The sequence below is a fragment of the Theobroma umbraticum genome, unplaced genomic scaffold (assembly GCF_002168275.2).
Source record: "Theobroma umbraticum cultivar Fairchild unplaced genomic scaffold, ASM216827v3 scaffold_51.0, whole genome shotgun sequence".
Taxonomy (NCBI): domain Eukaryota; kingdom Viridiplantae; phylum Streptophyta; class Magnoliopsida; order Malvales; family Malvaceae; genus Theobroma; species Theobroma umbraticum.
In genome coordinates this window covers 4,241,771-4,268,304 of record NW_018397260.1, presented here as the reverse complement: position 1 = coordinate 4,268,304, position 26,534 = coordinate 4,241,771, and the positions used below count along the sequence as shown (strand labels likewise).

Here is a 26,534-nt window from a genome sequence, read left to right as displayed (position 1 = left end):
AGTTGCTTTTTATTCATGTAATTATTGTATCTCATCTCCAATATATATCATATCATTAAGTTGTAAGAATTGATATTTATAGTTTAAGGTGTTGTGTTTGTAATCAATTCTTCTCAACGTTAGTGAGGTACCGGTAATACTCATTACAGAAGGATTCCCTGCAATTTGTAATATGCAACTGAGTGGAAAAAGTGGTGATTCACTGTGTGAAGTGGCTAGTGAAGATTTTTATGGTTGTCCACATTTGTTTCTTTATATTTGTTTATTTATTTATACAATCTTTGCTCTTCCAGACTGAGGTTACTACGGTGATTTGCGCAAACAAAGAACTAAAAAAGCTTGTCAACATTAGTGGGCAACTTGACACTGTCAAACGTGTGATCTGTATGGATGATGAGATTCCAACTAGTGCAAGTGGTAGATGGACAATCACTTCTTTTGCTGACGTGGAGAGAATTGGCTGTGAAAATCCTGTTGTTGCTGATTTACCTCTTTCAGCTGATGTTGCAGTTATAATGTATACTAGCGGAAGTACTGGATTGCCTAAGGTTAGAAGTGTCTATTTTGGTTTCTGGTTCTTCTGTTCTCTTATAAATTTTGTAGGTAAAAATATGCTTATGGTTAGTGAACTGGTGTAAGCATGATGCTATCTTTGAGGTTTTTCAAAATGGTTATCTTAGAAGATTAGGTTTCCTTATTGTTAAGCCACTTCAAATATGTCAAATTTGTGCAGGGTGTGATGATGACACATGGCAATGTCCTAGCTACTGTTTCTGCAGTCATGACAATTGTTCCTGGACTTGGAAGCAAGGATGTTTATCTTGCATATTTACCCCTTGCTCATATTCTTGAATTAGTAGCTGAGGTATGTATGTTGTCTTAGATTGCATGACAAGATACATTAATGGCAACTTGGTTTCGATCTCTATTTATGTCTTAAATTTGTGTACCTGCAGTGTATTTAAACATATTTAACTTTCCTTTTGCAATTGTAGAATTTAATTCCTGCTGTTGGAGGGGTCATAGGATATGGAGCCCCTTTGACTCTCACTGACACTTCTAGCAAGATAAAAGCTGGAACAAAGGGGGATGCCACTGTGTTGAGTCCAACTGTGATGGCTTCTGTCCCAGCAATTCTTGATCGTGTTCGAGAGGGAGTGCTGAAGAAGGTTAGAAATTTTCATTTCTACGAAAATATTACTTCTTCTCTTTATATATATAATATTGTGAAACTAAGCTCATTTCAATCATTATTGAATCTTGCACTTTAGGTAGATGCAAAGGGTGGACTATCCAAGAAATTGTTTGACTTGGCTTATGCCCGTAGATTATCTGCAATAAACGGTAGTTGGGCTGGTGCTTGGGGCCTGGAAAAGCTATTGTGGAACTTTCTTGTCTTTAAAAAGGTCCGAGCAATTCTAGGTGGTCGCATTCGATTTTTACTATCTGGTGGTGCTCCTCTATCTGCAGATACTCAGAGATTTATCAACATCTGTCTTGGGTTAGTATTTTTTTAGTATTATACTTATTTAGCCTCTGGTGCTACTCTTTCATACTTAGACACACATGCTCACGCTAAAAACACAAGCACATTTCTTTAGTTCTAAAACAAATGTTCTAAATTTTAAATAAAGTATTGTTGATAATTTTAAAATTTTATGTGATGATTTGTAAAATACATATGATTTTATAGAGATTTCACATCTAATAAGAGTTTGAAAGAAAATGACTGACGTAATTCGAATTACAATATTGCGGTTATTTAGTCAAATGATAAAAAGGAAAAAAGAAATCTTAAATAACATTTGCTGAATGTGATGACTAGGTTTTAACTACTTAACATTTTTCAACATTTTTTCATTGAAAATTGTCTATTAAGTGGTTTCCAAAACAAGCTACCAAACTCATTGAAAATGGATGTATCCAATGGTTTATCAAACAACACCTAACATCTTGCCCAACAGAAGTTGTTTAATCTAGATTTTGAGCTGCTTGTTGATTTTTTCCGCTTTTCATCTTAATTCATGAGGGTTTAACACTTGAAGTAGCGATATATAATTAAAGAGCAGAGTAGAATAAACCATTTATATAAAAAAGGAATAAAAAAAAAACCATTTATATAAAAGAGAAGCCTAAGGGTTCTTTTAGACCTTTTTTTTATGGCTAAGCCTCTCAGAGGCCCAATTATGTGTGTAAATCTGCTCCTCAAGCTGCTAGCTGGTCTGAGATGTGGTGCTCAAATTGTCTAAATCAGTTTCTAGGTTAAATTTCTATTACTTCCGCAATGAAAGCTGATATAGAAAATAATGGACATAAAGAATGCTTTGAATGAATATACGGAAGATGTGTTTTTATATCTCTGGATGGGTTTTTGATTAAAAATAACTTGACCATTCAAGCAACTGGAGTTAATTCTATTGAATCATCTGACTTGAATTAACTTCAGCTCAGTGCATTTAGTTCAAGTGTAGTTCTACCTAAAGTAATCAGGTGAAGAATGGTTCGTTATTGCTAATTCACATGGCACATTTATTGACATTGGCAATCATTAGAAACAAGCTTCTCTAACTGTATGAGATGATGTCATGTTATGTTTCTCAACCATTTGGACCAATTCTGATAGCTTTAACGAACAGTAATATTGTACCGGATATGTCTTTGAAAAGTTTAAATGTCATTCAATTCTTTTTCTTTCTTTTTTTCAAATGAAAGCATCTTAAGAAACCAAGTCATCAAAGTGATGCCTGTGAATTAAAGAAAACAGGAATGCATGAAGATTCTTTGGATGGCAGGTCTGTTATCTTAGATGGTAAATTTGAATAGAACTACAAGTAGCTTTTATGTTTTAACAACAACCAAAAATCCTTGGGATGACAAAATGGGTTCTCAAACTAAATATAAAATACAGATTGGTATGTTGATCACCATGGAGATGCTATCATCAGCAAGGTCATTAAGAATTATCTTTTTCATACAGTTTTATTTTATTTTCTAAGTATCAGATTCTCATTGGATTTCCTTTTCCAGTGCTCCAATTGGCCAAGGGTATGGTCTGACTGAGACTTGTGCTGGTGCCACCTTCTCTGAGGTTGATGATACATCTGTTGGGCGTGTTGGTTCGCCACTTCCTTGCTCTTTTGTTAAGGTAAGATACGATTATGATTATTTTTACCAGTTTGAATGGACAACTTTTTACCAGTTCATGTGCATTGCTTTTGATATTCTGAGGGACTCTTTTTAATGAATTTGCTTTTCTTGACTATCTGCTGGTTAAATTTTGCATCTTTCTCTTTCAAATCAATTATTTGCTCTAAGTATACAAATCCATGATAATCCGGAATCCCTTTATACTGGTTGAAACTGGAAGGTTTGAGAGTGGACCTCTATGGTATTTGTAGTTGATATTATTGGCCGTGGTAAGCAATAAGTCTCTGATAGTATAATTTTACAATGTAAATGTTCTTGCCCTGCATCACTTCGCTTTTGGTATTATACTCGCCCAGTGGTAGCTATGTTTCCTGTTGAATACATGGCATCTATGCGTGTGTGTTTGCACGTGTGTCTCTGAACCTATGTGCTCTCAAAGTTTCATTTTCTCTTGCTCTCCACATTCTGTAAGATTATGTTGTGAGATTATTGCTCTGGTCATTTCATATGAGTGTGATTACTTATTCCAGTTGCGGGATGCAATCCTGACTTTAATAATAGTGCACTACATTTTGTTTGTTTCAGTTAATAGATTGGCCTGAAGGTAGATATTTAAGTAGTGATTCACCAATGCCTCGTGGAGAAATAGTGGTTGGTGGTCCAAGTGTAACACTCGGATACTTCAAAAATGAAGAAAAAACAAAAGAAGTGTACAAGGTAGGTTTTCAAACTCAGTCTCTGAATTCCTTTTCTATTCTTTCTTATTTTTAAGATTACTTACAATTGATCCTCTCTTTCTTCTCTCTGTCTCTTAGTAAACTGACTATTTTAATCTTTTGGTGTGGAAAAGGTTGATGAGAGAGGAATGAGGTGGTTCTATACTGGTGATATAGGACAGTTCCATGCTGATGGTTGCCTTGAGATAATTGACCGTAAAAAGGACATAGTCAAACTTCAGCATGGGGAATATGTCTCTTTAGGAAAGGTATGAGTGGATGTTCCTAGTCAAACAAAGATGTTCACCAGATGTTCCGTGGTAACTAATTTTTCTTCTTCAGGTTGAGGCTGCTCTCATCATCAGTACCTATGTCGACAATATTATGTTGCATGCTGATCCATTTCATAGTTATTGCGTGGCTCTTGTGGTGGCTTCTCAGTGTGCAGTGGAAGATTGGGCTTCAAAACAAGGAGTTGCTTTTACTGATTTTGCAGACTTGTGTGAGAAGGAAGAAACTGTCAAGGAAGTACATTCGTCTCTTGTTCTGGTATGCCTCTACTCTCTAGAATAAAATTCCAGTGATTTAAAATTTATCCTGATGTTTAATGTTCAAATTTATGCTAAACATTTGAAAAGAGAAAGATTTAAGCTTTGAAGAGGGTGCCTGGATATGCATGTTATGGTCTCTCTTTGCTTTATACATTTTGCAACAAATTCTTTAAGCTTGGAGAGCTTATAGGTTGGTGACATTTATACATTAAACTATTTCTTTAGGATCTCTCATTTATGTTAATACATTTTATCTACCTAAAGTACTTTACCTCATTTGTTATACGATGGGATTTTAAGTATTGTTTTTCCAGTGCTGGTTTAGCTTTGAGGTAGCTGGTAAAGAAAGCTTTAAATTTGCATGTACTTGCATGTATAAATCAGAGATATTGTATTCCTTTTTCTTTGAACCCTACTATTTGGGTGCATCTGATGGAGAAAGTAGCGAACAGCCACAAGAATCCTAGGCTCCTAATAATGTGATTTACTTTTTCACTGATTCGTTTTTGCCCCTGCACCCACCCCCAACCCTTCCCTTCCCACTCCCTCTATTCGCAGATTGCCAAGAAGTCACGTTTGGAGAAGTTTGAGATTCCTGCAAAAATCAAATTGCTTTCTACTCCTTGGACTCCAGAATCTGGCCTTGTCACTGCAGCTCTCAAGATCAAGAGAGAGGCCATTAGAAAAGCTTTCTCTGAAGACCTGGCTAAGTTATATACGTCATAGTTTCGAGAGGACTTACGCTTCTACTGGTGACTGCCAATCTTGAAGAATGGAAGACTAGTGTGAGATAATATGATCAATCCTACATTTACACATTCCTTGTTTTGTTTTGTGTTTAACTATATATTCTTTCTTTGAGCTTTATCTTTGCAATTCATGTTTTATGCTAAAGGAACTACAGACAAACACTGTTTTTTGCCTGTCTTCAAACAGGGTTGTTAGATGCAAATCTCTTTCCTTGGGTTCCACATGTACTTGTCTGTGCTTAAAGCAAACCGAAAAGGTTTTGTTGTTTATCTTTGCCTTGATCCATTAGTGAAATTTGTACGAGGACGAGTTAATTAAATGCTTTGGAAAACTCGGCAGCCCTTAGGCATCAAGATTTGTGATTAGCACTGGCCAAACTTTCTAGGCTGAGGTGTTTTAACCTGGTCCTCTTGTCAATGAAGATGGACCTAAGTTGCCAAAAGTCAGTGAGAGGCTAAGGCCTATATGTCAAGGCATAGGCCAGCTTGCTCAATTCCAAAGGAGAAAAAGACGTGAGTTGCAAAAGCTGAAAACTTTTCATTCAACTCGAATGTCTTCATGATATGGTGGTAGAGGAACTTTGCTTTAAGTTTAATGGATGAAAGAGGATGACCATAGCAAGAAAAGGAAAAAGAAAGCAACGGCGACCCTAAAGAAACAAGGATTTGGTATTACTCGTTTCTTTGGATTGCATTCTGATGTTGTGGGGTGCATTAAGAGATCTAAATGATGGAATTCGTAGTTGATGATAACTGAAACCGTAATTATGTGCTGTAATAATGAAGAATAGATTTTGCTTAGTTGAGGAGGAATGGGTTTGGTTTGTGCATCTTATTGGGGGCACCCCAAAATGCACTGCACACTGTGCATGATTAGCCCATCTCATCTATTTGACTTATTCAGAAGCATGCCAAGTGGATTTTGGTTGAACAGGTGAAGACATGGAAATATTTAAAAGAAAAAAAAATAAAAATAAAAAAGGAGAGATTTGGGGTTTCAAGGAAGATGACATCTTAATTTCCGGTCCATATATCTCATTAGAGGAGTCAATACCCCCAACGTTTGAATTGCTGGGTCTTGAACCATAATGTCCATCGTGGACTTTTATTTGGGCAGAGAAAACGAACAGGGGGGAATTATTATTGAAGAAGACAAAAAGGTCAAATCTTTAGAATGGAAGGGTGGTGGAGAACACGAGATGGAAAATAAGACTACTTCTTTTTAGGTAACTCAAACTTAATAGGTTTTCTACTTTGCTAAAAGAAAAGAAAAAGGTAGAACAAGTGTAGTGCTGTTGGGGGGAGAAGACTACAGGAAGAAGCACATCAAAGTGGGGAGGGGGAGGGAAGGAGACCCACAATCCCATATCTAAACTTTGGTCCATGATGATGATGTGAAACTTGACTCCAGGCCAACCGAAATGGAAACAGCCCCTTGTTCTCCCCATGTGACTGTTACTTTGATTGTTTCCCCCTCCACCTTTTTAAGCCGCTTACAGTACAGTGTGTTTCGTGGACACTTCTAATTCAAAGCACTCTTTTTTTTGCCCCTTTATTTAAAATATATATTTTTTCTCTTTTTTTCAATTCCCTTTACAAACGTAGATATGCACGAGCACAATATATATCTATATATGTCCAATAGGGAATGCTTGCACTAGTGGCAACATGATGTGAATGACAGGTTTTCAAATGAAAAAACACGAGTAAAAAAGCATACAAGGAGAATTGATACAAGTTTTCATTGCAAGTTGCATAAAGCTGACTACAATGGAGTTGGAAGAACCTAAAATGTGAAGGGGTTTTAACATGGATGTTGAAAGAGCAGAGATTCATAGTGCAATTTCCAATTAATGCATGGGTTTTCATAATACAGTGGTAATACGTTGGGGAACCCCAGGTTGAGAAGATTCATGCCAAAGACTAGCAAATCCCACTCTCAGATGTTTCGGGTTGCGCCAATTCCCTACATCTTGTGCCTTTAGATGGCCTCAAAAATCAATTGGGAGTCTCAATATTTGACTCAATCCCACAAACACAACCCAAGCACGACCTGTTCTTCTACAGACTTGGGGTTTGGGTTTGCATATCATGGCATCCCACCCCCAATGTCTAAAACTAGCAAGCCAGCTACTTTATCAAGCAAATTGTGGCAATCTCACCAACGAAAATCGACATATTATGAATGGCAATCTCACCATCAAATTAAAGAAAATAATAATAATACTTAGAAATTATTGTAAGAACCAAAGAAACTTGGCCCAGAACCCCATTTTTGTCTATTCTTTAGAGCAAGTCAAGATTTCTTCTATATTTATATTCATTTGGAAAAGGAAAATTCAAACTCTTTTCCTTTGAGTAAGAGATCATTCATGAGCTCTTTCTATTTTCTCTGTTTCCATTCTGGGTTGTTTTGTTTTTCTTTTGGCTAGCAGAAGAATGGGCCTTAATTGAAAATATTGAGATTGAAACCAAAATGATGGTAAACAATTTTCAAAGTAAATGTAGGTGGTTAAAAAAATTGCCTTCAAAGTAGTTCAATGACCCTAGATGGATGGCTATCCAGAAAGACCATTGCCCACTACCCACTGCCCACCTATTATAATGTCCAAACTGATATGTTGGTGGGACCAATCTCATGATGATCTTACTTACATTCTCCACAATATAAGCTATCAGCAACAACCCAACCCCTTTTTAATTTCTCTTTCTTAAAAGACTTCACATTCTTCTCTTTGCTCTCCCTTCTTTACACTACCCATATATCATGAATGGCTATAGGGAAGACAACTCATGCTGCTATTTCCATCCCAAAGAAGTTGTTGTTGGGGTTTGCCCTTTGTGCTTAAATGAGAGGCTTCTTATCTTGGCTTCAAAGCAAGGCCAACGCTCTTCCTCATCCAGCAGTGGCAACCATAGAATTCAAGGTCTTTCACACAAGAAACCTCCCATCAACCTCCCCAAGATCTTTGCTTTAGGCTCTGTTCTTCTCAACCGTCTTGAGTTCAAGCATTGGAAATCTGAAAATTCCGGTGACCATGATGCTTCCACCAGTCAAGAAGGTACCCGTTTAATTTTTTTTTTTTTACTTGTTCAGGATTGTTCATGCAAGACAGTTTTTTTTTTTGTTGGGTGTTCTTGAATTTCCATCAAAGGAAGAGAAGGAAAAACAATTAAATCAAGCATAACATGAGAAAGATATGCATCACATGCATGCATGTGTGTCTATATGTGCAAAATTATTGTTTGTGTACTGACAAAAGTGTGGTCAAAGTATGGCAAAACTGGAAACGAATGAATCCTTTTCTGTTTTCTTCTGTTTCCTTCCCTTTTTTTTCCCTTTGTATAAAATATATAGTAAATTGCAGTTATTTAACATGAAAATGAGTTTTTTCAAACATGGGGATATCATGAAAAATTTTTATATGAATTCAAAGATATGTTTGGCGAGAATGTCTTGGGAAATACTACGATTTATTGAAAACATTTTAAAATCCATGCGACTCTGCGGATAGTTTATGTATAGTTGGGTTTTGTCTCTGACCTGTATCTTTGAAATCTACAGAACTTGGTAGGTAATGCAAACAGAAAACTTCAGAACTTCCCTGTACCATTCCAGATGTAACCTAAACAACATTACCATTTAGTTGTTGGATCATACAAATCATTCAGCTTCCAAGTAGTAACAAAAATAATAAAGACAACAAAGATCATACAAATTCATCTAATCTAGATCTACTGAGGGACCCCTTTCATGTCAATTCTTGCTAATCATGTCCTTGGCATATAAAATTTTGGTAAAGATGGCTTTCCTTTCACATTTTCTTTTTTGAGGCTATACGTTGGACATTGCTTTAGTTATGCACATACTACTTGTGTACCTAACTAGCTACAAATGTCCTGATGTACTACTATACATAGACTTTACCACATAGAAATAAAGTTGATACTTTTCCCTAGCTTTTCTTTTTTTTTTTCTCCCCTTCCATTTTCTTTTGTGCTTTTCCCTTTGAACCCTTCTTCACGCTCCAAATTTTACTTTTGCAGACTCATTTATCTCAATCAAGTTTGAAGATAATGGTGTTGCTTCATGGGAAAAGGGCACAGTTTCTAAGGTCTCACTTGAGCATTGCAGCATGTCGTGGAACCCCACCATGACCAAGGAGATCACCAAGGAGCCAAAGGAGACCAATAAGAGTGTGGTAGAGCATGCGAAACCGCGTGCGTCGCTTAGGTGGCGAAAGAGGATTGGCCACTTGTTCCAGCTCATCAGGTGGAAGAGGTCCAGCAAGGGCAATGTGTGCCACATGGGCAGCAAGGTAGAGGGAGTCAAGGTGATGAGGAAGGGCTGGATAAGGACTCTGACAAAGAGGACCAAAGAATAAAGAGTTTTTGTATAGAAAGGGACACTAAGCTTTTCCTCCACCATACCATTTTGTGTGCTGGGGCTCTCATTGTGACTGTAAAGTTCTATATAATTGAGATGGTAGAGTCAAAATATACTTTATCACCCAAAAGTGCTTTGGTTTAAAGTTCATTGGCTTCTTCTTGTTATTCTATTCTTAATTCTGATAAAAACAGAACAAGCTGTAAAAGGATTGTTACAATGTGCCCTTGGTTTCAGATTGGCGTAGAGAAGGGCACATTCCTAATACAAAAGAAATGTTTGTATATTTTCTCTGCATACTGATATTTGAAGTGCAAAAGCAAAAACCCCATGTTCTGTGCACAAAGTGAGGAACACTGGGGCATAATTCAAAAGGGCCCAAGGGCTACATCCCCTCCAAAATATAATGCCTCAAGTTGTCTTATTGTTGTCTTGGTGGGAGAGAATCTTCTTCTTCTAATCTCCAGCTAATTAATATTCTAGAGAGTCATCAAACCCTCTATTGTCCATAACATGTTTCATAGACTTAAAAATTTTCATCATTGCTCTATGGCGATTTCTGCCCCACGTGCCAGTCGTTGAGCTTGTGCAAAGTACCCCAGCAGTCCCCTTTGCCTGTTCAGTAAGGTTGGCCCCTCACTGAGGCAACTTGTCCCAAGTTCTAACTCTCTAGAAATGGGACCATTGCACCCTTAGGACCACAATGGATGTTAAGAAAAGCCTCAAATGGAGTAGACGAAAATGACAAGTAATATATCTTCACCCACCTCTGCCTGCAGTAGCACAAGAAAGTGATCAAAAAATCATGGCTGTATTTCTTTTCAGAAGGAATATGTCACTAGAATGTATATTTATTCATCAGTTGCTAGAAGAAATCATTTCTCAAACTGCATTTGGAAATGGTTGAAATCAACTGTTCCTCCACCATTTGCCACTGTCAAAGGAGGACTGGAAGAGTCATTTCTCAAGCTGAATAGTACTAGTAAGAGATTTGAAAGTACCAAATGGGCACGTTGACAGATATAGAAGAGAATTCTTACTACTCTGCATACGATTCCCGTTAGCTAACAGAAGACTTTGAAAACAATAATTTTCTAGTCCTAAAATAACTAATAGAACACCGGGCAACTTTGATTTATTGAAACCAATTTCATATATTTTCTGACATTTGTCCCCAAAAAGTAGTTATGTGCTCATTTGGAGGGGAAAATAGTAGCAAATCCATAAGACTTTTGTCCATGGAGTCATTTCAACAATGAATTATTATCATTTTCCTTTCTTTTTCTTTGGGTTGAGGGCGAAGGGGCCTAGGCGGTTTAGACATTGTGTGGAGTGGTTGAAAGTTGGTGAGGCGGGGAGGACCCCCTCGACCCCAAATCTTTCATCCACCGAACCCCAAACACAGAACTCGGTCAGAACAATAAAAGGGCAACAGCTTTAGTTTCTTTGGTTCTAAGATAAAGGGCGCTTGGCCTTGCTTTCGCAAACTCTCACTCAAGTCAAACAAACTTTAAGAGGCACATTGTTTTGTCACACCTCATAAAGACTGATATTTCTATCCAATTTAACCAAAGTATTCATAAATTATTATATAGCATTCAAGACTTTAGACACCTCGGTAGGCCTCGTCCCAAACTTTGCTTAATTTCCTCTCCTTTTCTGAACACCCCATTTTGCATTTCAAGCTGCAACGGTCCACATTACAATATCTTTCTTTGCCTAGGAGCAACTTTTTTTTTCTCTTCATATGACTTTTTCAAAATCATACAGTGGAAAAGTAGAAGAAAAAGAAGGGAAATGGTTCTAGAAAATCTCAGTTTCCATAGGGCTATATAAATATATGATATATCAAGTTTTGCTTTGCACCTCAACAGGATGAGGCTCTGTTGATTTAACATGCTTTAGAAAAAGGTATCAAAAATCAAGGAGCCATATCCCAGATGTCCTTGTGGTACAGTGCCAATATTGTTTGTGCTACAAGTTAACTTTCCATTCCAATTATTTTGATGAAGACCAACTAAAAATTTGGTTGGAGTACTATATTTCCTTTTAAGGGGTAGATAGTTAATGAAATTCTTGCCTAAAAAATTACAAAAAATTCACTTTTAGGCATGAAAATTGACAAAATAAAAGGCTTGGCAATCTCTATCAAGTAAGCTAAGCATCTCAATCACTGTGTCCAAAGTGGTTTTTCTTGGTGCCCCAGCTCTCCCTAAAGCAGTAGCTAGTTCAGGGGAAAAAATAAGTCAAAAGTGAACAAGGCTAGTAGTATTATATAGTCTCATACATCTAAGAGCTGGGACAATAATAAATGGAAAATTGAAGCCTATTGTTATAGGGCTATGTATATATTACTATGGATTATGGAAAAGTAGTGGAACTTGCAGGGTAACCTTATTCAATGTAACCCACTAACCTAAGCTTGATGAATCCTTGCTGCGTGATGAAAATGAGTCCCTATTCAATGAGCTGCACCTCTACGGCTCTTCCACATGCATGAGCTTTCTCTTTTTTCCGTATGTGAGATGGAGAGGCAAAAAGCAATGAGAACGTCCTTTTATGGTTTCCTTTCCACCCATGTGGCTGAGCAGAGAGACAGGAACTGGACATATAACAAACTAGACAAGACTACATAATTGTTTGACTCAACACTTCTCTCCAACTTATCCACATGCCCTGTGCCACCGTGACTGAATGACAACTTTGATTTGGAGTGTCCTTGGAGGATGTCCTAATTCATCCATCTTCTTTTCCTCCCCTCTGTTTAAATTTCAAGTTCCAATGTTAGACTTTGGTTAGCCTAGCTGTTCGACTATTTTCCTTCAGAAAACCAGTAGAATTAGGGGTGTGCGGGCGGCGGTCGGTTGCGACAAGGCAACAGATCACAGCTGTTTGTTTCGATCGGTGTCGTCGGCCGATCGGCTTGATCGTCGGAGAGATTCCTTTTCTCCAAACCGACCGAAAAATCGATAATTTTTTTTTTAATTTAAAGATAAAATTACCCTTTTTTTTTTACCTAATTTCACCCCGACTTAATTTCTCTCCCCGCCCTTCCTTTCTTGCTTCCTGCGTTCTGCCTCTCCCTAACTCCCTCCCTCTTTCTAACCCGTCGAAACTAGCAACCATTAATATACAACCCTTGCTTATCAGTCTTTTATTTCTCAAAAACCGATCGAACCGAGCCTCTTAAAAATCGATCGAAATCGACATTATATTTTATGTAATTCGGTCGGTTATAATGTTAAAATCTTTGATCATTTTTTGATAAAAACCGAACTGAAACCGATAAAACTGAACCGCCACACACCCTTAAGTAGAATCACCACTTTTTTTTAAACTCTGGAAAGAGAAAATTCGAAATAGTATCGTGATATACCAAAACAGACAACAACTGGATTACTGGAGTTGATCCTATCTTTTTTATTTTTTATAATGTTATATATATTTATATCTATGATGTATATTTAATTTATGTTAAAAAAAATTATGACTTCTGATTTTACAATAAACGTGAATATGATTGTGTCTAAGTCAATTACTATTTATAATTTGAATTTAAAAAAAAAGTAACAATTTAGATTCAAGTTGTTATTATTGAATCAACTGGACTTCAGTAAAGGGGAATGCGTTAGGACCCCAACAATTATAATTGGTGCTGATCAAAGTGGAAAAATTGTTACATTCCCCTTTAATCAAGTCTAGTCGGTCCAATAATAACGATTGATTAAACATTTATTGAATCATTGACACTTAAATTCGAGTCGATATAAATATGCATAAAAATTCATTAATTTTTTATGTATAAATAAGTGTTAGCTTAATTTATTCATTTCTTAGATTTTCAGGGAACAAAGGGTAAGTTATACAATAAATAATGAAGATAATATGAAGGCATGCATTTTTCGTGTATATGGCTACTGTCCTGAATCCAGGTGACATGCAAATTTCAGTACATGAAACTGAGGGATCTGAAAATCATATATGATCTGATTGAGATTTGATAAGAAATACTATATATATTCTATCTAATCATATAAGAATATTTTTTTTTTCTTATTATAGGTTTCGGACCATTCCATGCTAGGTTTTAGAAATCAAAAGCAAACAGTAATTTACATCAACAAATATATTAATTAATTGTCTCCAAACTAAAAGGCTATACTACAAAGGCTATAATAAAGCCTACAATCAATATTGATTTGATGTTATTACGTCAGATTTAATTAAGTCTTAGTTTAATGCTAAGTGCATTGGATTGGACCACACATTTCTATAGGTAGCATGGACCTATAAATCATGATAAGCATATCATTTTGCTAATACTAATTAGCCTATCATTTGAGGCTGTGGATGAAGAATAAACTACTCGATCAAGAGGCCCAAACTTGATTATTGGACCGACTGGACCTGATTTGATTAAAGGGGAATGTAACGATTTTTCATAAATGCTAATTCCAATGCCAGCAAGACTGCTAATAAATATATTCAAAATTCAAGTTGCAGTTGCATCTGTTATATATGTTAATTTATTATTTGAGGTAAGAGTGAATAATTGGACTGTTTTATTTTGTTATATTTAAAAATTAAATAAACTAAATATTTAAAAAATTATTTAAATATAAAAAAATTAAACCTACTGAATTAGTTTAATGAGTTTGATTTTGAACTAAAAAATCAAAATTTTATTTTTTTTATAAATTGTAATATTATAATTTATAAACTTCATTTTAATTATAAAAAATAAAACAAAAATTAATAATGAAAATATATATTTTATATAAATTTAAAATAATATTATACATTATATACTATTTCTCCTTTTAATCAATTCAATCTAAAAATTTAAAATCAAAAATCAATCAAATAAATTAATTAAATTTAACTATTTTATTCAAATCGTATTCCAATTTGATTGAGTCATTGATGAGGTCCAATTTTGCTCACCGTATCCCCTGACAAGTCAATTTTACTAGAACTTGTGGATCTAAAGACGGTCCCAGTCGAGATATGATTGAAAAAAACTTGTCCAGCTCCCTCCTTTACATGGTGAATTTCCATCCCAACATCCCAATTTACTGCAACTGGTGATAGCGCGGTTGCACGCAGGAACTGACAGTTGGATTGCCATTCACAGCCATCACGCCACTGCTAAAACCTGCTGCTGTAGTTGTACTTGCCTCAATAGCCAATGGTAGGTCAAATCCTAGAAATTCTAAGAGCGCAGCATTGACTGTCAGCTATATGTCATTGGATTTTACCGACATGGGTTATTATTATTTCAGATTAAAGCAATCAAAATGTCTTAAAGTTAGAAGGTGGTTGAGTTTTAATGTCAATGATTCCGTTCTTAAAAGGATTAAAATATATTAACTTAACCATGAAAGGTTCTTTCACAATTGAATAACGTCTTGTTTTAGTTTTTGATTAATATACTCTAAGAGCCACATCCCTTGTGAGATTTTGGACAGCCAGCATTGTTCTTTTGAGCTGATACGGTAACATTGCTTTGGCAGATTGAACAAAATGTGTGGATGGAAGACGAGATTCCCCTGTATTTAATTGTGGATCTAAAACGATCTACCTCTTAAGCTGTAGAATTTCTGAATCATTACCTCAGTACAGGATTCTCAGCATTGCTAATATATATTCATCTTTATGTGCTGATGTCTGCCCACAGGCAAGATAAGCCCATTTAGCGCCTAGGTTTACTATATCTTAATGCTGGGACCTGTTCGGCCTGGCTGGAGTCTGGACCATCCTAGCCAGGAAAATTACTTACCCATCGTGTTCAGGTTTTCTCTTCTTTTTGAGCCTCAATCATCTTGGAAAAGGGAGATAATGTCACTGAGTTCAACACTCTTGACTCCCCTATGGGAAAATGTGCATATTTTGGAGAAAAATCTTGTCGGCAGATAGCATTTCCTCCTTAGGATCTGTTCCGAATGAGAGCATAACATGATCCAGCATAGTGTCTTAAATGATTGTTAAAGAAAGAAATTGAAGTTTCTATTAACATTAACACATAATTCCAAAAGGGCAGCCTTGTTTGATTTTTCCTGGATGCTGACAGGTTCCAAAATCTATCCACGTTCTATTTTCTCACTTTTATGGAACCTCTCGGGGCATGGGACCATAATGTTTCGGTAAATGAAGCAGCTTTATGTAGCTCTGAAGACTGATATAACTTGTTAGAGATATGACTATGAAAATTTGAACTACTTTTAACCAACAATAAGAACATATATATAGTAGCGGTGAGGTAGACACTTACTGCAGATACCGATTTTGGTTTATTCATGTATAGCGTAGTGAACTCCATCCATTACGTAAATTATACTTGTAATTATTCCTTTGAACCCTGGTGGCATGCCATTTTTAATGGAAGTTGTGGGTTTGAGAAGGCTCCAATGGAGATTTGATCAAAAATTTTGTTTGCCACCTCTGTAGAGTGAATTCCATCCCAATTTACTCGAACCGAGGGGCGGTCACACGAACCAACTGGCAGTTGGGTGCCATTCACAGCAAATCCTCCACAGCCAACGCTGCTGCTGCAGTTGTACTTGCCCCCATAGCCGCAGCAGGGAACCAGCGGATGCTCAAATCTTAGAAAGTATTCCAAGAAAGCATTGTTAACTAAATAATTGATTTAAATAGTTGTTATTTGAATTTATAGTGATAACAGTAATTTCTTTTAACCGACCATGCTTCTTTGGGTGGCTGAAGAGGGAATACTCGACTGAATAAACGTCTACATAAGTGATTGCAGCTAATGGAAGGTTGTTTCTCAATTGAACAACAGCATGCTTTAGTTTCTGATTTAAATAATGAGCCGCATTATTGTAAGATTTTGCACAGCCGGCATTGTCCATTTGAGCTGCTGCATCGCTAGGCAGATTGACCAAAATGTATGGAAGACAACCAATTGGCCCTGTATTGTGGATCCAAAATGCTCTAGCTCCCAAACTGTATAAATTCTGCACACAGAATTTCGGGCCATTGAAGATTTCATATGTTTTTTCAAGTGCTAATGTGTCAAAGGCAAAAGCCATTTAGCGCCCAGTGTAGGATCTTATGGCCCAGAGGTTGTTCTGCCTGGCTGGACCATCCTATCCAACAAAAATAGTAAAAATCCTTGGGCACAAATGTTATTGAACATTACCTTAATAGTATTCGAAAATCTGTTTATCATGAAAGGGACAGATGCATTGACTTCCTCTATAGACTTGCTACCGAAGAACCCTGCCCCGAGATCATTCTGACCAATATCCAACGTGTATAAAGCTTTGGAAAAGTACTCCTCTTTGGGCATTAAATCCACAAGCACTCCACCTAAGATATACATACAATTCAGAAGATTATCAATGGCACTTTGAATTTTGTATGAGCTATAAACTTATTACTTTCCTTTTTCCCTAAGCATTTGTGATCAGGATTTGAATTACATGAACTGCCAGGATTGCACATCTAGGTAGAAAGGACTGAATCCACCCTCTGTTAGACCTTTGTCTTGTGGTATAATTGTGGATGCTGAGACTGCAAAGTTTGCACCATGGGTGAAGTTGTAGCCCGGTGAATCCAGATATGTGCTGAGATAAGGCAAATCAAGACTGCTGAAAATCACATTATTAGAACCAAACCATCAGTACATATTGGAAACAGGGCTTCAGAACAAGAGGCCAAAAATTGGCTGGATATGGAAAAAAGTCACAATGGTTGAATGGATAATTGTAGCATCAAACAATAGTTGCACTGAATTTCCTCTTAATTTCATATTACATGCATGCTTTGGGCAATCTTGTGACTTATCCAAATGGACTAGTCTTCTACTATTTTTCAGTGAGGCAAACAGTGGGAAACCATGTTATTCGAACTTGTGGCGCTAATCTCTTTCAAAATTTTACGCCTGCTAAACATCTTTGACGACAATCACATCCCAATAAAAAATTAAAATAATGGCAGCCATGTAAGTCATAGAAGAAACTTCATATATAGTAGCAGAATGAAAACCATATACCAATGAAATCAATGGTGAGCCGTCCGTCCGAGTTTCTTCCAGCAGGCATGCCAAAAAAGGTCTCTCCATAGGGTGGAGGAGCTTGGAAATAAGCTTCTGACAATCCACCAGTGTCTAAATTTGAGTCAGCAAAGTTAAATATTGCTGGAAAATCACAATCTTGAATAGCTAAAACAGGGTTCAGGAAGAAAGAAAATCAAAGAAACAGGCAAAACAAAGTGAGAGAAACGCATATGATGTTGTTACCTGGAGACTCCATGGCCACACGGAGAAACAGTGCTGGAAATAATTGGCGCGTGGGGGGGAATCAGTTTATGGAATTTATTAAGTAGCGAGAGGGTGAGGTGGAAAATTCCATTGTTTCTCTTGAAATATCAACAGGTTTGAATTATATTCTTAAATCTCTTGGACAAGATACTTGAACCAAGTCAGGGTAACAATTTGAAACTCATCTTGGTAAAGAGAAATAAATCTATACCGAGGATATGCACTATGCATAATTTAAGGAAAAATGAAATAGCGTAACACCGTTCTTAATCCGAGAATTACAAGGTTCAGGATAGTATCTTCGATGTTCCTTAGAGAAGGATTTAAACTTTCTGCGATGCAAATATTCAAAACGGCAGCCTCGTTTGATTCTTCCATGGATGGTGACATTGCAGTTTCCGTTTATGTTTTGTCACTTTTAGGCTACCTCTCTGTGCATGGGACCATATTACGATCATGTATCGAGTAAATGATGCAGATTTGTATATATATCTCCGGACTGATGATAAAAATCTGATACAACTTGCTAGATTTATGACTATGCAAATTTTTTTTTTAACTTTTGGTCAATAATAACAACATATACCAGCACTGAGACTTATTACATGACATAAGACATACAATAACAACTAGTTAGGCTTTGTTTTCTTCATGTGTCTATGCTGAACAAGAAGTTAATTTGAAGTCCTGTGGCATGCCCGTTTCAAGGGAATAGGTGGATCTGAGAACGATCCGGTGGAAATTTGATCGAAAACAAACTTGTTAGCTGCCTCAGTGTAGTGAATTCCATCCCAAACCACTCGAACTGATGGACGTTCACATGAACCCACAAATATCTTGGTGCCATTAACTGTAATTGTTCCTCCACATTGAACTTCAGTGCTGTAGTTGTACTGGCCTCCGTAGCCACAACATGTGACAAGGGGAAGCTCAAATCCTGAGAGTAATTCCAGAATCAGATATAAGGCCTATTTGCTACAATCCTTTATTTTCTGTGTGAAAATGTTCTGCAGTCCAGAGGCATACCGTGTTTTTGGGGTTCAGCAAAGAGAGAGTACTTGACGGAGTAGATGTCTACATATGTGAATGCAGCTGAAGGGAATTCATTTCTGAGTTGAGTTACTGCCTCCTTTAACTTGAGATTAAAATACTGAGCAACTTCATTGTGAGGCTTTAAGCAACCGGCAGAGTCCTTTTCTGCTGAGGAAAAGGCTGCCAGAACGTAAGGCAGGCAACCAATTGGTCCCGTGTTGTGAATCCAAAATGATCGAGCTCCTAACCTGTATATATTCTGCAAAACAAAAACCAACACCTCACTCATTATTATGCTGCTACATGAAGACCAGAATTCAGCCATGCTGTGCTACTGCTAAAATTCATCTGAAATTCCAGGTTTGATCATAATTGCAGTGTTAGGCTGGAACTCCATACAATCAACCCAGAACTTTTAGGCCCAAAAGATTTCACTTTTAGGGAGGAAAAAGGAAAAACTTCTAGTATTATGAATCAAATGCCTCAATACAATTACCTTAATATTTGCTGAGAATTTGTTGGCTATATCAGGAACAGAAGCATTGACTTCTTCTATTGTCAAGTTTGCAAAGAACCCTTCACCAAGATCATTTTGTCCAATATCAAAAGTGTACAAAGCTTTTGGAAAATACTCTTCCTTGGGCATTAAACTTGCAAACAACCCTCCTACGTATGCAAAATATATATAAGAAACTTAACGATGCAAGCTTGCTGCAAATATTGATATATAATACCAATTGAAATCAACTTCCACTGGAAAAATTAATGTGTGAAAATACAGTATTTAAATAAACACTCACCTCGTTCCCTAATCAGTTGTGATCTGGATTTAAATTGCACTAATTGTGAGTACTGTAGGTTCAAATAGAACGGACTGAATCCACCATTAGGTATAATCCTATCTGGTAATCGGATTGTTGATGCCGCCGTGGCGAAGTTTATACCATGGGAGAAATTTGTCCCCAGCGAATCAAGATATGCGTGAAGAAATGGAAGACCAAAAGTCTCGGCTGATACAAAGACAATTTTTGTTGTAGAGCCAAACCGTAATTAAGAAGAGAACCTTTAACCATGAAAAAATTTGCCCCTACCAATATGACATTTATTACAAGTGTCAAACTTTCAACGGAGCACCATGGACTTTAGCTACCCACCATGTATAGTACCAGATTAACTTTATCCCTCTGGCTTTTGCCTCTCTCTCTTTGAGCTAAGAAAATGGAGTTTCTTTTTTGTATAATTCAAATGGATAATATACAGAGAAGTCAATACGTGAAAATAAACATAAACATAATTAAGCATATCATAAAAGTTCCATCACGCGAAAGCCTATGATAAAACCAACTACTAATATCACAGAACTAATGTACGGACACTTGTACTAACAATACTATTGAAGATATTATAGATACCTATGAAATCAATCACGGGACGGCCGTCAGAAAAACGCCGGGCAGGCATGTGGAAGTAGGTATCTCCATAAGGAGAAGTGGGAGGATCGAAGCAAGCAGCATATCCACCAGTATCTGAATTAGAGTCACCTAAGTTAAAGATAGCAGGGAAATCACAGTTCTTCTGTGCGTGGACGACAGAGCTCAAAATGGTGGCACTGGCATGGGGTAGGGCGAGCATGAAAATGAGCAAGAGGGATATGGCTTGTTTGGGCTTGGTGAGAAACTTCATAGTGGAGGTAATTAAGACAGGGATATGCTCTTGACATAGCATCTAACCAAGAGAAGTCTTTGGTTTTTGAAAGTGATGGCATTAGCACTATAATGTAAGTTGAATAAATCATTCCAAAAAACCAAAATATGAGTCGCATATTCCAACGCATGGCCTTATTAGATATCTTAGCCTTGTCAAAGTATTGCTGGTTTTATTGGTTTTACACACACGCAAGCTGCCTGTCGTATAAGTATTATAATAGTAAGTAAGTATCTTATTCATAGGAACTTATATCTAAACTCTTACTAATTACTAAAATTTAACACTTTAATCTTATCTAGTAAATTTAATTTTAAAAATTAATTAAAATTGAAATTAAAGTAACAAGCTAACCTAATGAATTAATGCTAAGAAATTTCTAAAAATTCCGTAAAATGGAGCCTGTGGAAGTACTCTACTTTTCATTTGGATTTAATTTCACTCTTTATACTTATATCAATAGGTTGAGTCTAAATTTATCTACAATTCTCTATCGAGATATTGTAAACATATCTATCTTAACCAATTTTCCATATATCTATGTAGATTAATTAAGGTAGCTTCATTAAGTTTATATCCTAATCTTGGTTGCACATGCTATTTAGGTATATTTCTATCCTAAATACTAATCAAATCACCTATGCTCTAAGTGAAGTGAAGACATGCTATTCAAATCCTTGATCTATGCTAAATTCTCTAAGTGAAGTATAAATATTTATACTTTATCAACTATGAATATATGCCGAATTAAATTTACTCTTCTATTTTTTCTAGCTGATGGGTCTTTACATGATCCCACCACAATGTTTGTGCCATTTAACGCCCAGTGTTTCTCCACACGAAGCAGCACTGTTGTAGTTGTACTCACCTCCATAGCCACAAGCGAAAGTTGAAATCCTGCCCAAAAAACAAAGAAACAATTATTTCGGCAACAAAATATTCGTTTTGATTTCACCATTTTGGAATTGCTAAATTTAGAATAAAATTTCTCCATCGCAAAACAGTGAATAGTGAAGGGTAAGAATGGCGACTACCCAACCATTGAAAAGCAGCTCCTCTCTCCAGCCCACCAAAGCCGAAACATTTTGCCCGTAGCTGACAGCCTTTTCCTTTCTCTTCTTCTCCCTGCAATCGTATAACGCCTATTCTTTTTATTAATAATTTTAAGTTCTTATTTTTTTAATTTCCTTCATTTAAGCTATGACATCCTTAATCACCTTTGCTCCAATAATTATTAGAGTGTGGCCAGTAACGATAAGGTCATATATATATATATATATATATGTAGAATCCAAGACCTATATTAGAAATTGAAAATTGTCATTATAAATTAAATAAATCAATAATTTAATATATATATATATAACATGTAAAATTAGGTTTCTGCACAATAAATGCCAAGTATTGAATACTTTGTTTTTTTGAATAAATACCTGAAATTGTTTTTTGCCAACTAGCTTTATATATTTCATTATAAACCTTTTTATATTCATTTGAAAAACTTTTCATATTTTAATAAAATTAATTTCAATTTTTTCCATATTTATTAGTTAATTATTTGAAAATGAACTCTTGAAAAAAATACATATAAATTACTTTTATTTGAATTTTTTGAACGAGATTTGATAAAATGATGAAATGTTAAAATACAATCCTCAGACAACAAGTAGAATAGGGAGACAGGGCATTATAAGAAATATCTCCTGAAGTTATAGTAGTTCTTCATTTGGATACCTGTCTTAGTAGTTTCCATAAATGTTGTTCTACACTTTATAAATGAAACGACAATCCTACCGTACTCTGCTTTGGTTTGGTTCGATTTGGCAGATGACTCATATTTGAGTTAGAGAAATCTATCTCTATTGCATACTTTCCAGTTTGAACCATTTTCTTCTTACAAATGTAAAGTTTCATGGTACAATGGAACCAGCCATAACCATTTATGAAACTATTGCAGGTTTGACTGAATTTCATGGTCTGAGGAAACTTGAAACTGAAACCAAGCTTAAAGGGAGATTATTGTGAAGGGTGTGTCATTTTCGTTTGGTCAAGGCACAGTAGCTGTGAAAATGTACACACATGCCAGATAATAGTTCATATGAGAGAAAAGCAAATCACCCTCACCCACTATATTGGACAAGTAGTTCTATCTAGCCACAGGACTGAAGCTAAGTTAGTTTGCTCCATTGAGAAATGAACAGCTAATAATTCCAATGAGTCAATTCAATGGCCCAAAAACACTTTACTTAATTCGTTTACATTCAAATTTGGGTAGTGACATTACTTTGCTCAGCCCATTCAACTCTTTCAAAACCCCACACTACTTTCCTTTTAGATACTTCTATGTACATGAGTTACCATGAAGTATGTAGAGGACCATTAACAAAAACAACAACAAAGAAAACATAGAATGAAAGGACTCAAAACAACTATAGACAATACTAATCCCACACAAACCCCCTCAGAATAATCCTCATTGATTATACAATTGGATGACCACCAATAATGAAAACAGCACTAGTAAGTCACACAAAAAGTGGAGTGCCAAGTTCTTCAGCAGACGAAGGCAGTAGGGCACGGATTCTAACATCATATTTTCTATGGCCAGAAACTTCATTACCAGTTGATGAATCAGATCCATCTAAGACAACAGGGTAGCCTGAAGTTTTATCATCGTAAGCATTTCCAATGTGGTTGCCACACTTGCGGCAAAGAAGTTTGGTTCTTTGGCGGAACAAACCCCATGTGTTCTTCGAAAAGTAGGGAATGCATTGGAACTCATCAACTTGTGTAAATCTGCTCTCGTCTACAGTGAAGAATGATATAATCCCTCGTTTTATAGATTTTCCATATTTAGAGCCAATTGTTGCAGTATTTCGACTAGAGGAACTTAGGTTTAGCTCATACCCACAAGAACCACAGCTGCAAGAAAATTTTTTTTCCACCATTTTATGTTCAGAAATGTAACTTCAAGAAAAACATCCAACTACACTAGGATGCAGAGTGCTTGAAACTCATGAGGCATTGCAATCATCCTATATCATATATATTCCATAGTTCGCTTACAGAGAGCTATTGACTATCGGTTACCGAAAACAAGGAGACTAGAATTTCAATAAGTGTTCTCTTTTCAACATATGACAACATCAGAAGGTTTACTCAGGAAGGCATCATAGTTGCATCAAAATATTCCTATAAACTCTTTTTCTGTAGTCATCGCAATTTCATAAAGAACTTTAAAAATAACAATTCTTGAATACATATAAACGGTAGTGCTAGGACTTTTAGTACTGAAAGAATTGGTCGATCCCAATTTCAAATGCCAATGTAATAGGAAACTGTAAAAGTATCTCAGTCCTAAAAGTTCCTGAACTGTCAACCAACTAAAAGTAAACAAAAAACAATAATCCCATCTGAGTTCATCTCCTGCCTTTATTAATCTAGGTCAAACAGAGCAGATGAAGTACAGAAATTTAAGTACTTGTAGTAACTGCCGAAGGAAAGGAAATAGAATTCAACTCAGCAACCCATAAAAATTGAATCTTCAGATGTCTCATTAGTATCTCTACCAACTACCAAGCAAGCCAGAGTACGTGAATAACTGAAGTTACCATAAATGCAAAATAACATAGATAATCATTTCATCGACTTCAGAAAAGCTAGCTCATTCACAAAACCCAACCCCTGGCCCCTCCAACCCATAACTTTTAACATTGATAAAGTAGGCTGCTAGTGCAGCAATATTAGAATTCACCATAGTAATAGTTAAGCAGCTGATTTTGCACCAAAATGACAGTGACTGAGCAAATTTGAGCAAGATAAAGAAGCATTGTAATGGCCTAACAGGGTAGTTCTTTTTTTTTTTTTTGTTCATGTGATTTATAAAGATTTCTTTTTAACCACTTTCAACCCCAGTGGTCCAATTAACAATCAATTTAATTCTCATAAAAATTTCTCTTATAATCAAAAGTTAATTTAAAACTCGGCCTTGTCCTCCAATTTAACACTTAATAACTCTTTATTAATCTAAATCTATCCCCTGCTTTACAATCAATGGAGAAAAGATAAAAACAGAAACTTTACAGTATTTAAAACAATTAGACACAGTCAAGACAGTCAACTTCCTCCATAAATCAGCAAAAAAACAACATCCAGAATCAATCAACACATAACAAACAAAACCCAGAAATCAAAATCCAAAATTTTAAACACACACAACAAAAAAAAAAACCCATCAAAATTCACCCAAAAGAAAAAGAACAAACCTGTAAGTTACATGTCTTTGAGAAGCAAAAGAAAAAGAGTGAGGGAGATTTCCATCGAGTTGTTGAACATCTTTAACAAAAACCGATTTCTCCATTACTGCTTCTTCCTTCTTCCCACAGAATCAATGGCTCTGATTATGACTACGACGGTGACGGTGCCCGTGCTAAAAAAACCCGAGTTCTAATTGAGATGTTAACTGTTGACTGGTTGGGTCTGAAACGTGTCCGGCTGATCCGGGGTGATGCTAACGGCTCAATTTTCAGGGGCTGAGTTAGAGAAGGAACCAAGAAAAAAAAGAAGAAGAAGAAGAATTGATCCAACAACAGCAGCAGTTTCTAGATAAGGGGCAAAGGCTTAGGCAGAGGCAGGCTTCTTGTAGAAAGAGGAGAATAATCTTCGTGAACTCCTTTTTTGGGTTCTGGTTTCTGGCTGTCCTTTTCTGGGTGATGACGTGGTATATAACGGACACAAGACAGCTTAATAAGGATTAATTAATGAGGTTAATATCCGTGTGTTAAGAAGCTGGGATTTATCTTCAATTTACACGTGTCCTTGTTTTAGTTGTTAATGAGGAACAGGTAGCACCAAGTCATCAACTTGTTTCTTGGGGGGTATTTTTCATGGAAAGGAAAGGTATCGATTCAAAGGAAGTTTGGTTGTTTGCCAATCATTTGACTTTTTGAGGAGCCTCCATCAGCAGGCATGACCATCCTTGATTACCACTAATAAGTGTCTAGGTGGATAATACAACTTTACTTGAGTAATGTTATTTTGTTGGACAATAAGATTAACAATCATCATTCCCAATTATATGAGAATACATATTTATAATGTTGTGCTTATTAATTTTGAATATTAATTACTTTGTGAAGTTAGTTAATGCAGGCACCATGGCAGTTTAAACTTTAATTTTAGATAACAAATTGAAACCATTTCATTGCACTTAAGCATAATTTGAGGGCAAGAAATGAATAAAGATGTTAGACATTTGACTGTTGATGCTTTCCCCTTTTGTACCAAAGAGAAAAAATGTATTGTATTTAATTAGTAGTAATTATGTCTAAATCATGAGTGTATCCACGTGTTAGGCCGTCAAGCACATGGTTCGACCCTATCAAATTAAATTAGCCGATTTGATTGGGCTAATTAAGGAATTGACCCTCTGAATCATTTTACTAATGTCTAAATTGAGACCGGCCTTGGAGAAGTTTCCAACTGAGTCGACCTCCTCCCAGTTTTGTTAGAGTAGAAGTACTCCCTGTCACAAATGCAAACACACGGCTAGACCGACAAAACGCTGTGCCCGCTGTGCCCGTGTTACGAAGGCATGGTCGGCTTTAAATATTAAAGAAGTTTTGATGACCGACCAGCAGAAGCTAATAGCCTTTTGAAATGGCGAATTCCAGGAATTTCAATACCCACTTTATTTTTTGCTCAAGATTCCCAATACAGAATTGCTTTGTTTACCTGTTTTTATTCTGTTAGATTTGTTCAAGTGGAAAAAAGAATTGAAATTCTTTACGTATTCTTCATTTTCTTTGGAGATGTGTCCTTTCATTTACTTTCCACAGTGTGCATTTGCCATTTCCGTAGCCATATTTTACATTTTTTTTCCTTTGTATTCTAAAGCAATGTAGTAGGTTCAGCCCATTTGAGAGAAAAAAAATTCATTGATGCGATCGACAGGCGTGAGAGAGAGAG

General features: G+C 36.2%; 5 protein-coding genes across 5 annotated transcripts; 2 read left to right on the top strand and 3 right to left on the bottom strand.

Annotated features, from left to right (window-relative positions):
• The first annotated feature begins 230 nt into the window (after window positions 1–230).
• LACS9 (long chain acyl-CoA synthetase 9) lies at window positions 231–5,433 on the top strand. The gene is made up of 9 exons (XM_021429384.2): window positions 231–548; window positions 734–865; window positions 996–1,169; window positions 1,272–1,501; window positions 3,028–3,145; window positions 3,733–3,864; window positions 3,998–4,132; window positions 4,206–4,412; window positions 4,973–5,433. The coding sequence occupies exons 1-9, from the start codon at window positions 231–233 to the stop codon at window positions 5,138–5,140; spliced, it is 1,614 nt and encodes a 537-aa protein (XP_021285059.2). The 3' UTR covers window positions 5,141–5,433.
• A 2,425-nt stretch (window positions 5,434–7,858) lies between these two features.
• LOC110416878 (uncharacterized) lies at window positions 7,859–9,836 on the top strand. Its single transcript, XM_021429007.1, has 2 exons — window positions 7,859–8,225; window positions 9,211–9,836. Exons 1-2 carry the CDS (start codon window positions 7,931–7,933, stop codon window positions 9,546–9,548), a joined length of 633 nt encoding a protein of 210 aa, XP_021284682.1. The 5' UTR covers window positions 7,859–7,930; the 3' UTR covers window positions 9,549–9,836.
• A 6,057-nt stretch (window positions 9,837–15,893) lies between these two features.
• LOC110416482 (esterase-like) lies at window positions 15,894–17,848 on the bottom strand. The gene is given in 6 exon segments (XM_089783549.1): window positions 15,894–16,152; window positions 16,247–16,524; window positions 16,710–16,881; window positions 16,957–17,157; window positions 17,558–17,678; window positions 17,811–17,848. Coding segments are annotated over 6 exon segments (1,044 nt in total). The 5' UTR covers window positions 17,824–17,848.
• Window positions 17,849–18,276: 428 nt separating this feature from the next.
• Window positions 18,277–20,717, bottom strand: LOC110416765 (esterase-like). The gene is made up of 5 exons (XM_021428837.2): window positions 20,276–20,717; window positions 19,664–19,873; window positions 19,360–19,529; window positions 18,858–19,122; window positions 18,277–18,768 (listed from the first exon to the last, which is right to left on the bottom strand). Exons 1-5 carry the CDS (start codon window positions 20,586–20,588, stop codon window positions 18,506–18,508), a joined length of 1,221 nt encoding a protein of 406 aa, XP_021284512.1. The 5' UTR covers window positions 20,589–20,717; the 3' UTR covers window positions 18,277–18,505.
• Window positions 20,718–22,808: 2,091 nt separating this feature from the next.
• On the bottom strand, window positions 22,809–25,257 carry LOC110416766 (uncharacterized protein At4g08330, chloroplastic). The gene is made up of 2 exons (XM_021428839.2): window positions 24,833–25,257; window positions 22,809–23,489 (listed from the first exon to the last, which is right to left on the bottom strand). The coding sequence occupies exons 1-2, from the start codon at window positions 24,925–24,927 to the stop codon at window positions 23,093–23,095; spliced, it is 492 nt and encodes a 163-aa protein (XP_021284514.1). The 5' UTR covers window positions 24,928–25,257; the 3' UTR covers window positions 22,809–23,092.
• Between the last annotated feature and the right edge of the window lie 1,277 nt (window positions 25,258–26,534).